Source organism: Anser cygnoides, chromosome 1, assembly GCF_040182565.1.
Source record: "Anser cygnoides isolate HZ-2024a breed goose chromosome 1, Taihu_goose_T2T_genome, whole genome shotgun sequence".
Classification (NCBI taxonomy): domain Eukaryota; kingdom Metazoa; phylum Chordata; class Aves; order Anseriformes; family Anatidae; genus Anser; species Anser cygnoides.
The window spans coordinates 1,961,384-1,977,957 of NC_089873.1; the positions used below are offsets into that span (position 1 = coordinate 1,961,384).

At 50.0% G+C, this 16,574-nt stretch overlaps 1 protein-coding gene across 19 annotated transcripts in view; it reads right to left on the bottom strand.

Annotated features, from left to right (window-relative positions):
- Positions 1-16,574, bottom strand: part of LOC106038705 (collagen alpha-1(VII) chain-like) — a 108,836-nt gene that overhangs the window by 29,315 nt on the left and 62,947 nt on the right. For 9 of the 19 annotated variants that reach the window (XM_067000099.1, XM_066999990.1, XM_048062664.2 and 6 more), the window contains 18 exons: positions 16,202-16,318; positions 14,210-14,314; positions 13,820-13,948; positions 9,563-9,643; positions 9,401-9,451; positions 8,745-8,780; positions 8,583-8,627; positions 7,929-7,973; positions 7,542-7,577; positions 7,111-7,146; positions 6,283-6,342; positions 5,610-5,735; positions 4,840-4,911; positions 4,627-4,662; positions 4,273-4,332; positions 2,500-2,544; positions 1,205-1,240; positions 122-157 (listed from right to left, as the gene is read on the bottom strand). In XM_067000099.1, coding sequence (XP_066856200.1) covers positions 122-157; positions 1,205-1,240; positions 2,500-2,544; positions 4,273-4,332; positions 4,627-4,662; positions 4,840-4,911; positions 5,610-5,735; positions 6,283-6,342; positions 7,111-7,146; positions 7,542-7,577; positions 7,929-7,973; positions 8,583-8,627; positions 8,745-8,780; positions 9,401-9,451; positions 9,563-9,643; positions 13,820-13,948; positions 14,210-14,314; positions 16,202-16,318 — 1,152 coding nt within the window. Of the gene's footprint in view, positions 1-50; positions 158-1,204; positions 1,241-2,499; positions 2,545-4,272; positions 4,333-4,626; positions 4,663-4,839; positions 4,912-5,609; positions 5,736-6,282; positions 6,343-7,110; positions 7,147-7,541; positions 7,578-7,928; positions 7,974-8,582; positions 8,628-8,744; positions 8,781-9,400; positions 9,644-13,819; positions 13,949-14,209; positions 14,315-16,201; positions 16,319-16,574 lie in introns of all 19 variants that reach the window. The other 10 variants (XM_066999736.1, XM_066999775.1, XM_066999685.1 and 7 more) reach the window with 4 other exon arrangements.

Below are 16,574 nucleotides of genomic sequence, written 5' to 3' on the forward strand. Positions count from 1 at the left end.
TCTACCTTGTCTGATCACTGACTCACTAAAATAAACGTCCATCTGCTCACAGGTAACTATAAAATCCCAGCAGCCTTTCACCCCATCTGCCCCAGACAGCCACAAGCCGGAATGGCCTTACTCTTTCTCCCTTGGGTCCCGGCAGTCCCCGATCACCCTGAAAACAGGAAAGAAAAAAAAAAAAGACAGTGAGTGATTCCCTTTTTACTCACTCTTCTTGTGCTGCTCAGTCCACCAATTCGCACGTCAAGACACTGACATCTATCACAGCTGGGAGCCAGTTCCTCTGGGCACTCTGCCAAATGATTAGCTTACCGCAAGAGATTGCGCACCACCAGAATTTATTGCACCGACAAAAAAAGAAAGATCCAGGACTGGAGTGGTTTGGTTGACTCCATGCTCAGCACATCCACGGTGTGGAGCTATCCCTGGATTTTCCCCATCCAGCAGGACATAACGCCTCCAGAAATGTGCCCACGCTATATCTAGGGTAGGAAGACATCCTACATAATGTAGGATTTCCCAGATTTCCACCCCAAAACTGGCATGTTGTACCGAAATTGTATGAAATACCAACTGTTCCTCAAGGGTTTTATCTAGGAGGTGGGATGTGAAGCTGAAGGGCAGGACTTCATTGCTGATGGCATCTCATACCCCTCTTCAGTGCTCGGGACTGTTGTGGTGACAGCAGAAGAGGAAGGCTACTACAAGGGCCAGGTGGGGACAGGAGATTTTCTCTTCTCAGCACTGCACTTTTCAGCTTTTCAGGGCTTGCAAGTGGGAAGTGGCAGAAGAAGACCAAGGGACTCCTGCTCAGAAATGCAAATGGAAGGCTATGCGTTGCCTGGCAGGTGGTCTTCACCCTGCCTGTGCTGCAGGAAAGCTGCTCCCCAGACCAGCCCTGCACATTTGGGGATCAAATGGAGTACACCAGGAGTCCCTTGCTGTCCAAACTCCCCAATTTCCTTTCACCTCCCCCCAAAAAAACAACCACCCAACTGAAAAAAAAAAAACAGGCTTGCAGAAAGATACCATGCACCCAGGCCCCATCTCAGCCCAGCCCTTATTGGGGGCTGCAGATGTCACTTCACACTTGTGCACACTGACCGAAGTGTCTTTCCCCCCTCCCAAGTTTGCCCTGATAAAGACTCCCCACAACACCTTCCTTCTCAGGTGCTGCATAGGTAAAGTGACTGTTGCTTACTCTTTCGCCTTTCATGCCCGGGAGGCCTTTTAGACCCTGCAAGAAGATAAAACAACATGTGAAGAGAAATACCAGACAGGGAAGGTGTTAGGAAAGAGTAAAAGGGCAGCCTCCACTTGAAGGCAGGGCTGCCTCCAAGGAGAGGCTCCAGCATGGAGAAGCTGGTGGTGGGATGGGTGCAGGAGCCCAAGCTCTCTTTTCCTTCCCTGTGAGAGCAATTTGAGGAGAAGTGAGAAACAGCACAGTTGAATCACGCTGGTGGAAAGAAAAAAATTAGCCATAGGTTTCTGCCCAGCACAGGATCGTGGCTACAACTCAGGATCTCCTGGGAGATGTATAAATTAAGCCAGATTGGCCAACCTGCCCCATTTTGCAAGCCTCATACTGAGGTTTCTGTATGCTTAACATTAATGAGATGAAGCCCCAGCCTCTCAGAGAGTGTAGGGTTGCTGCCAGAGGTCTTCTCCTGGGGGGTCACCTCAGGTGTAACCCCTTTTTGTGATCCATGACCTCGTACAAATACACACAGGGGTGGCACCTTCCCCCTACAGAACAGACAGCTCATCACAGTGGTGGGCATGGACAGGATGGACTGGGAGGAGATGGAGAACAGACATTTCCCAAAGGCACGAAACCTGCTTTCTACCAGCCCCCTGTGCCCTGTGCTGCTGCTCTAACCACTGGGCTACATCCTTCTGCAAGCCCTCATGGTTAAGGGATGGCCTGGCTGAGAACAAGCCCTTCAGGGATGAGACCCAGGGTGCAACCATGTGCTGCAGTCACCCTTGGCCTTCTGAGGAACTTCATAAAGGCCTATTCTGCTCATAATAAGAGCTTTGTTCCATTCGAGACAACGGCTTAATAAATAAAAAGTTGTTTGTCGAAATAGCAGTTGTGATCTGCATCTCTCCTGACTCACCCCTATCAGCAGAAAGGGAATTTAAAGCAGAACAAGGCCCTAAAACTCATGCAGGCAAGCAGACCTGACGAAGAAGAAAAGAGAGGTGGTGATATTTTAGGAGGGCTTCAGAAGCTTGTAGATGAGTCAGCCAAATGGACAAGAGCCTAAAGTGATTACGCTTGGCACGACAGCTTGTGTCTCACAGCTGCCTGCGGGATTTACGCTCATGCATCCCAACACAACCCTGGAGTTCAGGTTCCCAGAGTCTCTATTTCCCACTAAAACCATCAAACCATTTACATTTTTTTTTTTTCATTATCTGTGGGGATTTTTTTCCAGCCCTGGGCCACTATAATGCACGTTAATCAGTCTTGCATGCTGTGTTAACACTCACCATCATGCCAGCGGGGCCACGGACTCCCACAGCGCCCTCGCCACCCTGTGAGGAAGGAGGGGGTTAGTGATGGCCACCAGCAGACAAACGCAACATGTGCAGTCCTAACTCTGCAAACCATCCCGCAGAGCACAACAGGAATTGAAAATTCAGAAGCCTAGATCCTCCAGGGAGTCGTCCTTTCTTGTCCACTTGTATGGCCTCGTGGATTAGGTGCCTTAATGCTCCAATGGCTCTGGGTCAAAGGGCCTGGAGGGCTTGAGACCATCCATGTGTCACTGCAGGTAGACAGTGTGTGCAGTGTTTAGAGAATAATACTTTGGTCAGCCTCAATCTTCAGCTTCTCCTCAGCCCCCAAGTGAAATGCACTTGTAGGATGATCTGGACCTGGTTTAGCACGATATTAATCACTCGAAAAAAAGGTGCCTCTCCTTCTCTGATGCTACAGGGAGGCCCTGGTAGGATTGGCCCAGAAGAAGCCACCTAAGGTTGGGTGACCCTCCTTGAGCTGCATTTACACAAGACAAAGGCATGGGAAGCAATGGGCAGAGATCTGAGACGTTCCTGGGGTCCCAAGAGATTTCTCACCCTCAGTTAGGGGGCTCGATAGCTTCTATGCATGTTCATAACTCATTGCTGAGCTCGATTTCAGTAGGCCTCACCACAGCAAAGGAATTCACCTGGAACCCACACCACTGACTTTCGGAAGGAAGATACCACCAGCCAGCTGCTCAGCAGTAACTCTTGCCTTTGGAGACCAGCGTGAGACTTATCTTCACACCTAGCTGTAGTTTTCACCTGCTATAGAACTTCTTCTGAGCCTCTCTTCAAGCCTGCCATTGATTTTTTTCAAACCTTACTATGAGGGACAGGTGTGCTGGTGGGTTTGTGAAGTGCTTTTATGACCTCCCGAGGTAGATCCCCTGAGATTTACCTGTCTTTAAGATGCCTAGACTTAGGCACTGTCCTGTGGGGCCAAATTCTGCTCTCTCCTATGTAGCCAATGTAATTTGAGATTCTGTGATTCACTCCAGATATATGCTGGAGTCAGAAGAGCAGAAACATTATTTCATCATTTCCTTCAGATAATAAAGCTTGAGCGAGGCTTACCCCAGACCTTTCACAGCTGTTGACATTCTCATTAAGTGTTTTGTCTCAGGGGCCTCATTGAACCGTTCTGCTAGCAGATGGGGAGTTTGTCTAAATGGATTGCAGCATAAAATCAGTTTATTCGCGGAACAGCCACAGACGCAGCAAATTGAAACATGGCCTCTGATTACAACTCCAGAGGGTCTCCCTGGGGTCTTTGCCAGAAGGGGACCAAAACTTCTCAGCAAAGTGAGGAAAAGTGAGCATTGCTGTCCCAAGGATGACAGGGGCTGTTTCCTGGAAGAGGGAAACGAGGGCAAAAAATCTGGATGTGGATTTCTGAAGGAACGAGCTTGCAGGTAGCATCCCCAAAGCATACAAAATGAGCTGGTTCCTCACTGAGCTGCTGTTATTGAGACATGCAGATGTAGAGGTGTAGTTGCTGCCTTTGAAGCTCCCACCCAGCCAGTGAGGGCACAGGCATGCAGCCAGCCAATGCAACCTGCAGCGCTTGAGGGCATCTAATTGCAGAGGGAATGCTAATTGCAACCATTATTTAATTAATAAAGAGGGCTCTTCTGGCATCTTCTGTGATGAGTGAGCAGGAGGTGATGGTATAATGTTGCCTCCAAAAGGGGGTAGTTTGTACCAAGCCAAGCAAGAAGCATGTTTGGAAGGACCTACCTGAGGGCCAGGCAGTCCACGAGGGCCTCTTGGACCAGCAGCTCCAACCCCAACTTCTCCCTGCAGAACAACACCAAAAAGGTCTCGCTTGGAGCAAGGATACCACATGGGATGATTGCTGATTAGCTTGACTCTGATTTAAAAGCCACAGAAAGAGTCAGGAGACACTTCCATTTACTTTCTCCTGCTCTCTCTGGAGGATGCTCTGGCAAACATGGGGAAGAAGGGCGTGAGGGTGAAAGAGGGATGAAGCACCTGGAAGGGCTCAGGGATAAGGAGCCAGGGGAGGGCAGTGGATATCTCATTGCCACCCCAGGATCTCAGCTGTGACCTGCCTGGCAGGTTGGCACTCACCTTGTTGCCTTTGGGTCCGGGTGTCCCAGGAATCCCCTGTAGGATGAGGAAAACAAAGCAAGAAGGAAGACTTTGGTTTTGCATGTCCTTGATGTTCTCCTGTCCCACTAAGAGGGTGAAAGCGCACCCAGCCCAGGCACCAGGGCCTCAGCCCCTTTCCCCAGACAACCCTGTGTCGCTCAGAAGACAAAGGGGTGATTTATGAAAAGTCACCTCCTTTCCTGGGGATCCCGACGGTCCTGCAGGTCCAGCAAATCCATTCCGGCCTCTCTTCCCACGCTCACCCTTGAAAATAAAATACTTTAAGGAGAAAACCCTAAGGGAAAAGCCCTCCTTCCCCACAGCCATCCTGAAAGCAGGAGCCAGTGTCCCTAAAGCTCTGTGTAGGGGCAGCAAGCAGGAGGAATAATCACTGGGGTGTTCCCAATGGGAACTTCTTTGTCACTGAGAGGGGGACTTCAGCTACATCTAAGACCCTGAGTTTAGACACGTTGCTGTCCCCCATCTCACCTCCCACTAAGACTCCTTGTCCTTGCAGTGACAATCATTGCTTCTTCTGTCCCCAGGGGCTAATGACCCCTAGCCCCCTTTCTAACACCCTCTGCCCCATAACCACCCCTTTTCTTCCCAGTCACCTCATCAGGTCACATCACTAGGCTTCAGTGGAGAGCAATGGGTCCCTGCCTTGCTTGGAACCCCATTTCTTTTGTTTTGAACTTGAAGGACATCCTCCTGGACCAAACCCTGCCTGTTTATTTTTTTTCCCCAACCACACCAATTCGTCTAATCAATGCTGTTACCACTCATTTTGCAACCAGGCTTTGTCTCTGTTTCCCTTCATGGGCTATGCATAGGCTCAGGAGAATTGGATAGGTGGGGGTCTGACCTGCAGTGGACACCTGGTGCAGTCTCAGGAGGACCACGCTCGTTCTCACCTTGTGTCCAACACCACATGCCCAGTCCCCTCACCACACACCACCTGCCTTCTGTCCTGGTGTCCCGGGCAGGCCTGGAGCCCCTCTGTCCCCCTGTGACCCAGGAGTGCCAGCGTTGCCTCGAATGCCCTGGACGCCCTGAGCTCCTGGAGGTCCTGGGGCCCCTGGCTCACCCTGTTGAGTGAATCACAAGGAATTTAGATCTTAGGTGGGATTGACGGCCTCCCAAAGGTCCTGGAGAAAGCCTGGGGTGTTTCCTTGAATTCTCATGACTGGTACGTAGATCTGGGGGCACCCCTTCCAGCTCAGGCCCATCAGATAAGTCCTAGGGCTGGAGAAGGGCTTGCTAGAGTGGGGAACCCTCACCTTCACACCCACAGAGCTGTGCACTGAACTCAAACCCTGCATGCCTGCAATGTCCCAAGGGACTGCAGAAACATCCCTCTGCTGAGACCACGATTCCCTGATTTTTTTCACAGTCATATTTATCCTCTGGACCACACCTGTTCTGAACTGGTCCCTTGGAGGACACAAAGCTCTCCCTCTGTCCCCAACCCACGTGGTGGTGTTCCTGCCTCTCCAGGTTGGGACTGCCTTATCTTTGGCATCCCAGCCACCTCTGTGCTTCCCACCCAGCAGTGGAAAGATCAGCAAGGACTCCAGAGAGTAATACCCATAGAAAAACAAATGAGATCCTATCTAGAGGAGAAGACAGGTTTACCTTAAATCCTGGGGGACCAGCCTGACCGACAGGACCTCTGAATCCAATTCCTGGTTCTCCCTGAGAAGAGAAGAAGGTCAAGAAAAAAGCAAGACCACTTCTTCCACTGTGGGTCCATCAAGAGCTTGCTCCATGCTGCTCTCTGGATACCCAGCTGAAGTCCCTCAGGACTGATCCTATGCTAAAGTGTCTAAAGAGCACATCTCCTCTAGATGATGGGAAGTCTGGAGAGATAAAGTTGCTGAGAGCATTTAAAGAGCTCAGCTCAAACAGGGCACAACCTGGAGCCTGGGAGGTTCGCTCTGCCCACCAGAAGCACTTCTGTGCGGGGTGGGTGCTGGAGCCCTGGCACAGGTACCCAGAGGTTGTGGTGTCCCCTCCTTGGAGAGCTTCAAAAGCCACCTGGACACCAGCTTGGGCTGGCCCTGTTGGAGCAGGGATGGGACCAGAAGGACCCAGAGGTGCCTCCAAGCCTCAACCTTCAGTGATTCTGAGCTTCAGAAAAGAGGGAGCTGAGTTGTGGGAATATTACTGGAGATGGTGTCAGAAGACTCTGTGTGAGACTCATACCTTCTGGCATTAGTCATAAGGTGTGTGTCCTGCCTAGAGCAGCCACCAGCACTCCCTGACAAGCCAACAGACAGAAGCCGTGTCTCCCAGTGGGTGACCCATCCCAGCCACACTGAGCCCACATCTCAGGAGGCCACCCGGACACCTCTCCCTGAGATGGGAGGTAAGATGTCAGGAGCGAGAGCAGTCATGGAGGACATAAGGTCTCCTGGTGTCAGAAGAGGCACCCCTGACTGTGATACCAACGCTGTTCTTTACCTTTTGACCATTTTCCCCTCTGTCTCCTTTGGTGCCCTGAGAAATGAAGAGAGAGTTACCAAGGCTGTAGGAGAGGAGGAGTGAAGTACAAGCTCCGTGCTACCCTGAGTGAGAGCAGAGGTTTCCAGTTGTGCCCACCACAGAGATGCCTCTGATGTCCCCAGAGGAGGTGGGGAATATTCATGTGGCCAGGGAACAGCCAAATGCCCCAACATGGGGCCAAAGTGAAGGCGATGGGATACTGAAGGAGTTGGGGTACTGAAGGAGATGGGGTACTGAAGGAATTGGGGTACTGAGCTGACCCAGTGGGCATTGGGTCTGAGCAGGGTACAGGTTTTGGCTTCCCCGTGGCAATCCCCAGTGCTGGATTTTGGCCACCTAGCTGGTACCACTGTCCTGCTCCAGCTGCCGATCCCGACTCCTCAGCTCACCTTTTCTCCAGGCTTCCCCATCTCCCCGGGCTGCCCCTGTAAGACAAAAACCAAATACCTTCCAGCCCTTCTTCCATCTCTGTCTTTGTGCCAGGGCTGGCTTTCACTTGTCTGTCACCTGTTCAGTTCACCGATCCAGCAGAACAAACATCAGGACCCCCCCCTGAACTTTCTGCCTTCCCACTGAGGCATGGCAGACGCGTGTTAGCGTTGCTGGGAGAGAGGGAGCAGAACCACTCAGCCAGATCGAGGGATAAAGGTGGGACTGCAGCAAACCCAGTTTACATCAGCAGTCTCCCATGGACCCAGGATGTCCTCTCCACCAGTGTGTCCTCAGCTTCCTTCTCCAAATCTCAGAGACTCAGGCCGCAAAAGCACTATTGCTACCTTTTCTCCTTTGTCTCCATGGGCTCCTGGAGCTCCCGTTTCTCCCTGGAAAACAACAGACAGCCCCTTCAATTGCAAGCATGAGGAATTTCTCCTTCCCTCTTTGGGCCATGTGGGGGTTGCCCTTGTTTCCGTATCACCTTTTGGCAAACTGCAGTGAGGGCCACCTCCTTTCCACTGCTTGCTGGTGGACCAGGGCTATCCTAACCAGATCCTAACCAGATCAGGGTTGTCCCTGAACCCATCCCTCCCATCCTTCACTGTGGAAATGCAAAGAGAGATGACAAATTACGGAACTGGGGCCAGAGATGAGTGGTAGCTGAAGGTGTCCCTGTCCCAGGATACCACAGATGTTAAAAAATGCCATGAGTCTGAAGGAGACCGGAGAAGTTCATAGAGCAGAAAACTACTGAGGAGGCACAAAACAACTAAAAGCATGTCTGAAACAGCTGTGGAAGGTTCCAGCATGGGTCCTCTACTCATTGCCAGTGGCCAAAACCATTGATTACCACCTCTTGAACCCACCAACCTGGCCAATTTTCATCTGTGATTTCTCAGCCTCTATATGAGACTGCCCGGGAAGATGCTCTGGGATCCCATCTCACCCCAGCACCATTGGGTATCTGCATTAAAAGGTGAACCAAAAGCACTGACCTTTTGGCAACACAAGGGTGGATCTGGCCGGCCCGTTTCCTCCTTCTGTAAGAAAATGAGTGCAGGTACAACACAGAGTTGGGATTCCGCAGGAGAAAGGACTGGCCACGTCCTCATCACATGTATCTGGGGTGAGAGGAGCCCTGGGGCTTCATGCTGTACCTTAATTCTGCTCGGGTGCTGAGGGCCTGGGTACGTCTTGAATTGAAGAAGAAAAGAGAAAAGTGTGAGAGCAGGTGGAGAAATATTTCGCCCCTTGAGCCATGGGAAAGGAGTCTCGAGGACTCATAATTTTTCACCCTTAACTCCTGGAGATAGGTCTTGCGCTCTTAAACTTTGTAAAATCAACTCTTTGCACTTTCCATTTCTGGCTTATTATGTTAAAGTTGGAGATGTAATTGTGCAGGTATGTCAGAGATGTATGTGTTTGTAAATGCACTCAAGTATTTTCACATTTACACACACATACCAGTATCTTCTATTCTTTCAGGACACCAAATACCCCTGTCTCATGCTGCTTTCTCCACAAACCAGGTAATTATGTTCTCTCATTGATTAAGTTTGATTTTCGCCACTTCTGTATTGTGAGCATCGCGTTTCCCTTGCCAAATACCAGGAGAACACTCTGCTCTGCCAAGAAAGACAGCCTCACCTGCAGCTGCTTCTTGCTTTATTTATTAATATTTATCACTAAACTTTCACCCCCCACCCAGATTCATCATGATTCATCATGATTTTGCACGGTGAGAAGAGGCAAGTAGGGTTTCCCTTGCGTCCATGTGTTTGAAGACAACCTTGTACCAGGCTGTCTCACTCACCGCAGATCCAGATGGGGATTTCAGAGCTCCTGGGGCACCGGGGGGATGCACCTGTGACAGAGCCAACAAGGAAGGGTCACTGCTCCCTTGGGGATTACACCGGTGACTCTGCTCATATGCAATGGCCAGCCCAAAGCCACCGCGGTGAAATAGGGTTTTTACCTTGTATCTGTCCTGTTGGGCTGATCTCCTGGCCCTCACATGCCTTGGGAGTGCAGAGCCATCATCCAAATTCATCTTTTCCTGCAGGAAGGGAAACACCACCCTGCTGAGCACCCAATGCTATTATTTATTCAGGACCGTGCAATTAACTTATCGCTATTTCAGAGGAATACCTAAAATCTTGCAACTCTGAACTCTAAATGCTTCCCTGAAGCACCCATGCCTGGGTAACACATCTGCTGAGCATTTATTGTACCCGATATATCTGACTGCAATAACACAACTGTTGATGCCTGATCACTCTCCTCGGTCATCTGCCTCTTGCTGATGTTTGCAATGCTCATGGTTTTGGCCGGTACATATTTGAGACACACACAGTAAAGCTTGTACAAATAGTTACTGGCCCGAATCATAAACTGCTTGTAATTTTCCATGTTAGCAACAACAAATTATCTGCTTGCTGTTGTAAAAATTATAATATTCCTAGCTGCTGGATATCTCAGTGTACAGCAATTATTCCCTGAGCCACACGATGGAGGCACTGCAGATCAGCTTTGGCAAATATTTTGATACGAAGGCAAAAAGCAATGGGGTGATCCATAACAAAAGAAGGCTGGGCACCTCCTTGCACCCCAACCTCAACCCTGAGCCCTGCCAGGAGCATGGGAAGTAGAGAAGAAAATCAGGATGGGGTGCACCCAGCACTATTTCTGCATTATTATCATTTTCAGACTCAAAGACCTAGACTGATCTCACAATTTAATCTAGAAGTATATTTTGAAACTTTCAGATGGCTAAACTTAAGGAAAAGTAAATCCTAGATAAAGGACTTGTAAGAAATGCTGGTTAGTCCAACCACAGACATTACGTTGGCAGGTTTGCAGGGCTGATAGCCTTATTTTTTTGGATTCAAGTAACATTCACTAACTGGCTAATAAACTCAGGAAGTTTCTGACTCACCGAAATACGTAAGGAAAAAATATTTTGGACCAATTAAAATTGAAATTCTTTACTGCAACATAGTGAGGTGTAAGGAGGAGGAATTAAAGACCCGTTGATGATGTGCTGGCACAGATTGCTCATGAGTGCCCATCTTGGGTGGCTTTTGTCCATCCTGCACTGGGTCGCGGCTGATCTGCATGCAGAGCATTTGTAAAATGCCGCTGCTGTTTCGCACGGGTCCACGTTCATTCTGCAGACGTGCGAAGAGCGTCACAAGGAAAAGGCGAGGCAAGCCCGTGGGTTGCCAAGACCTCGCCGAGGTTTGGATGGCGACCCATGTGCATGTGATCTCATAAAGCTGCCATTTCCAGGGGTGGTGGGAAATTGCTGGGGGTAATAACTCTCCTCCATTCTGCTGTTCCTCCGCAATTTTAGCAGTTTCCAGCGCTGAGATGCCAGCAATAAGGCAAAAAAGAAAAGTGGAGAGGCTGCTGTTTTCTAAAGCAGTGATTTGCTGATGGCAGGTGGCAGTGTAAAAAAAAAAAGGAAGAAGAAATAAAAAGAGACAAGGGAGAAAAGGAGGAGTAAAAGAACGGATACAATTAGGACAGGAAAGAGAAAAATGGAAATAAAAGGGGGAGGAAGAAATTCTCCTGCAAAGAAAGAGGAACAGGAAAGACAGAAACAACAAAGAAAGAAGATATCAAGTGAAAAAAAATTAAGTGACTTTGGTTTTATCCACATGGAGACAGCCAGGGACATTTATCTGAATTAACCCCGAAAATGAGTAAGTTGAATTGCAGGGAGGCTGGGAGATGGAGGGGGCAGGAACTGACCAGACCAGTCCCATAGCGCCAAAGAAGTGGCTCATCCATGGAAAGAGCAACTGGGCACTGCTTCTGGCATGGGCACGTGTACCTGGGCTCATCCTGCCTCTTTATGCCAGTTAATTTGCTTCCCCCATTAACTCCTGCCAGCCAGAAATTGCACCTCTGAGATGAAGCTCTTGGGCTATTACAGAATGCTTTTCTCCAGGGCCCCATGAACCTTTTAACAGGTAAAATTCGTGATTACAGCTGCTACTGACGGGGAAACAAGCGGCTCCATTTCGCTCTCTTTGCATCACCCCGCGATGCGCGCAGGGATCTGTGCTGGGGGGAGAGGGGCTGCTCCTGGCTCCCTGCCTTCCACCCATGCTTCTTCCTCCTCTGGAGGATGAGGGGGATAAATGGGGCAGGAGATCATCTCTATAAACCCAAAATGTGAAGTTTTGGTTAAAAAAAAAAAATCTGATCTTAGGTCTCTGGTGATAAATGAGCCTGCAGTTTTGTGGCTCTGCTCCTCTCCTCCCACTGGCTTTAAAAAAATGAAAGTGGTATCTCAAATGGGATGCGAAGTCTGCTTTTCATCCTTGGGATGCAGGCATTAAAAATTAATTACATCCCTGATTGCTGAGGACAGTACTGCTTTTTTTTTTTTCTGCCTCAACCCCCTCATCCTTCCCAGCACCATGGCCACAGTGTTTGGGCACATGGATGCTTTTAGTTCCCTGAAACCAGACAAACGGGGGTCACTCCCTTTTCACCAAGGAGGAAAATGCTGGGCCTGTCATGGATCTGATTTATTAAGTCACTCCATGCAGGGGGCATGCGTGAAACCACGAGGAGCACAGCTGGAGTCCACAGCTTCAGATGGAAGTACAGATTTGGGATGCCCCAATTCCAGGGTGCAGGTCCCTAGGGACTGAGCTCTACCTGCTTGTGAGAGCGGGGCATCAGAGAGCTCCTATCTCAGCTGGCATCCTACACCCAGTCGAATGAGAAGTGAGGGGTTTGGTGTCCATCCTCTGCATTTCCAAATCTCTCTCCAGCTTAGCCATGGCCAGCAAAGGGAAACGGCGCATGCAGGAAGAGAAGCAATACAAAATGTGGGATGTGGGCTGGAAACTGGCTCCGCGAGCTCCTAAATCCCTGCCCTGTGATAGCAGCTGAGGGATGCTCGTTGCACAGGCCACAGTCTGCAGGGCTGCAGCTTGCACACACACACACACGCGTGTGAGTGCTCGTGTGCGTGTGCTTGTGCCGGGAGCCCTCTCGTGGCTGCTGCCACAGCAATTGTTCCAGCTTCGTGAGTCAGCGCCGCGACAATTTGCAAAGCCAGGCAGGAGACAGCTGAAGCGACGGAGCAGAGGCAAGTTTCCAGCAGACTGCTCAAATCAGAGCAAGATTTCCTCTTGACAGGGTCTCCCCGCTTTGAGCTACCTCCCCCATCGCTGTTCCTAGAAATGTCCTTGCTAATGCTGTTCCTAGCAGAAGCTGCACTTGAGGCTGAAAGCAAACATCCAAGGGATTTTTCCACTCAGGTTGTGGGCATCCTGCCTCCAAGTATTTTCAAAAATAGCCTTCCTTCCATCACACAGCAACATATCAGATGGAAAAGTGTTAAAGCAGCACTGAGGGAGTGCGTTTGCCCTCTCTCCCTCCCTGGGGCCGGTGCCACCCAGCGCATGGTGTTGGGGTAGGGTCTCCCAGCCAAGCTGGACTTTGCTTTCAGGGTTAAAATGCTGTGAAGAATGAAGGGTGCTGGGTTTGGTACAAGTCATTGAGCATGGAAGGGCTCGCAGAAGAAAATACATGCCCAGGAGGGCAGAAATAGAGAGTGAATTGGGATGTTAGGGCTCAGACAACCACACTGCAGCAGCACCCCAAGTTAGTGCCCATCCTCTGAGCTGTGACAACTGCTGCTGCCAGCCTGGATGTGCCCTCTGGCTTTGCTGCAAATGCTATGGCGTGACTTAAAGGGCACGTGCATGTGCCCTTGGAAGGCTGCTGCACCTCCTGACTATGGAAGGAACCTCTTTCTGTGCTATCTCCCCTCAGCTGAGGTGCAGTAACTCATCTCCTGAGCTTTTTAAGAGGCAAATGTCCTGCAGACCTTGAAAGAAGAGTTAAAGTGAATCATTCTATACCAAGTTTCCTCTGGGACAGCCACCTTGGCTCAGCTGCCCCACAAAGGATTGCTAAATTACAATTCACTCTGGTAGAAATTGGCCTTTTTTTTCAGCAAAGTGGGTAATTAGCCACCAAAACAATTTTCCAAGGGCTCTGGGGCGGGGGGGGTCCCGCTTCCCTGCCCATATACAGAGGACAAGTTTGGCCATCAGCCTCCTGCCCAGGTCCCATGTCCAAGCAGTGGTCTCCTTTGGGGATCTGGGGATCTCAAAGCACTGGGTGTGAGACGAGCATCCCAGTCCCTTCCAGTCTATCACTTGTCTCCCCACTGGTCTAGCACCCGGTGCTACTAGGGAATACATACATGGCTGGTGTCCTCCTGTGGCTGTCCTTCTGTCCTCTCCTCCAAGGACTTGAGAAGCTCCATGGATTGGTTTCCTTGCAGATCATATTCGGGGTGTGTGGGGGGCACAGGCAAGCTCTGCAGGGGATGCTGGATGAGTGACAACACAGTCTTACTGATTACCAGAGTGGAAGTTGGAAAGCAAAGACTTTTCCAGCCTCTGAAACTGATTCATGCAGAACTCCTTATCCTCTCCCTAAATTAGCTTTTCACTGCAGCAAAATAGAGGCTGAATGCACAGAATTGCAAGGGTTTGTCCACTCAAGCTCTTCAAAATGTAATCCCATTGCGCCTATTAAATCAGCACAAATAGGAATGTAATTAAAAGTCACTGAACAGGCATTTACATACACTGCTGAGAGAAGTGTTTGTCCCTTTCGAGTCTCTCTCCTTCCTTCTCTCCTCCAAGGACTCGGGAGTGTTCCCCAGGGGCTGGTACTCACCAGCAGATGGACCCTGGGGAGAACAAAAGCAGTTACTGCTTTTTCCAAGTCAAGACCTCATCCACAACACACTGTTTTTACCAGCACTGCAGTTTATTCAATAACACACTCACAGACAGCAGGACAAGGCTGAAGAGCCAAGTTACCATGATCCCTCTTGCACCTTACTTGGGAAGTGCCAATGACTTTGGGCTGGGGCATGCTGCAGGGGTCCTGATGGCTCAGAGGACTGCCGAGGGGCTCTGGCCCCTTTGCTCCCAGCTTTTTCATTGAAGGCAACCTAAACAGGGTGGTCCAGGTGAGAAAAGAGTGTCTCCAACACTTCCAGCCAGATTTAGGGGGGCAGAGAGGAGGAATGGTGCTCCCAAAATAATGTAAGTGAGCTCAGTATTTTGACAAGGAGAAGGGGGCAAATGTTTTGCCTCTTCTCACCTGGAACCCAAACCAAGACTCTCACAAGGAGGTGATCAGCCCCTTCCCACCCTGCCCTGGCTGAGTGGCCCAGGCCATATAACCATACTCCAAACCCCCATTCATGGTGGCAGAGACAGTGACAACATTTGTGGAGCGCCCTGACCCGCAAAGATGAGCAAAATTCCATTATTGTCATAGGTCCATGGTGGTATCTGATACGCCGTGTCTCCTCTAGCATATCACTGAGTACACCACAAAGTCCTGTAGCTTCTTTCAACACAGAATACATAGCACACGCTATCTTACAAAGGCCATCTAGTACATGGTGTGACCAATTTCCAGATGCTGTCCCTAATAAACCCAACGGAGCCAGCTTTGGTGTCTCCATATCCCAAATACCAGCATTGCTGGCTCCACGCTTGCTGGCACATGTCTATTTTCAGTCTCTTGAGCCCTCTGGTGCAAACACACTTACTGGTGAGCACTTCATTCCTCTCAAGACCCTAAGATACAGTCATCCAGGTTGCAATGATCTGGAAAAGTAAGGCGTCTCACCCGAGATCACAGTAAGAGCCTGGACAGAGGGGGGGATGAGCCTGTCCCGACCTAAGTGCCTGAGCAACTGGGTCATCGCTGAACCAACCACAGAAGAAGATAAAATCATCAGAGCTGCCTCCAAATGCTCCCACATCTCTTGTGCTCCAGATACAGACAACATTTCCTACCAGTGACCAACAAGGGTTTATGGAGAGTGAGTCACTTCTTGACTGTCATAAAAGAGGATTAAAAATCCTCACCTCAGCTGCTGTTACTGTTTACTGGACTCTCTCTTATCAGGACTGTCTAGTATGGGCAAATTAAGAGCCAGGACTCATCCAACAGCTATGAGAGGTGGCCTGGATACAGCCTTCTAAATATATTCCTGGAGGTGTGCTGTGACACACAGGAACTTGGGTCCAGGACGGAGTCTTATCACTAGAATTTGTAATTCCCACAACCACAATCTGTTACTTGCAATTGCAGAGGATGTAGGTGACTAGATTATCTCTAGCAATTAGCCTGGTTACTCAAGCAAATGAGGGCTGTGGAGTCATGGCAGGAAATGTTCCTTGGGCAATCTCAGCCCAATGTGACAGCAGGATCGGATCCATCCCTGCCAGGGCAGGAGACACACATAGATTAGAGTCTCCACATGGGGAGAAGACTCAGGATGAGTTCAACAGACATCAGGCATGGGGAATAGCTTGAAACCAGCCAAAAACCTGTGGTCAATTTTACTCAGAGGACCAGAAGGAGCAGTGCTTGGGTGGAGAGGAAGGGAGGATGAGGGATCAGCAGGACGATCATTGCTGGAGCATGGACTGGGAGCTCACAGGCATCTGGCACACATCAGATGTGTGATCTCTATTATTGCTGCAGCAGACTGGGTGGACAAAGGTACAGATCTATGTGACTACACTTCATCAGCTCTGCTGCTTGTTGTCACCTTAGGGGGTCCTTCAGACACCAGCACCCTAAACGGAGGCTCCGCTGCCAAGCTCTGTGCTTCTGTCACCTCGCTGCTGGCCAGGGCATCACGAGAAGTATCAAACACCAGCGAATCCTGTAACACCAAAAACAGTGGCTTGTCAAACTCGAGCTCCCAGGAACCACAAATGCAAAAAGCTGGGTCCTGATGGCTTATTTCTGCCCATCACCCCGGCATGCTCTGTCCCACTTGCTGGCCTTCCTGTACCAGGATGGAGTGAGCAGGCAACCAGCCCCTACTCGCCATTTCCAGGCCTTCTTTCCCAATCAGTTTTGTGTCCCTGGGATCCCTCTCACTTTTGAGGCCACCCTCGCGGTCTCTTCTTGTGCTT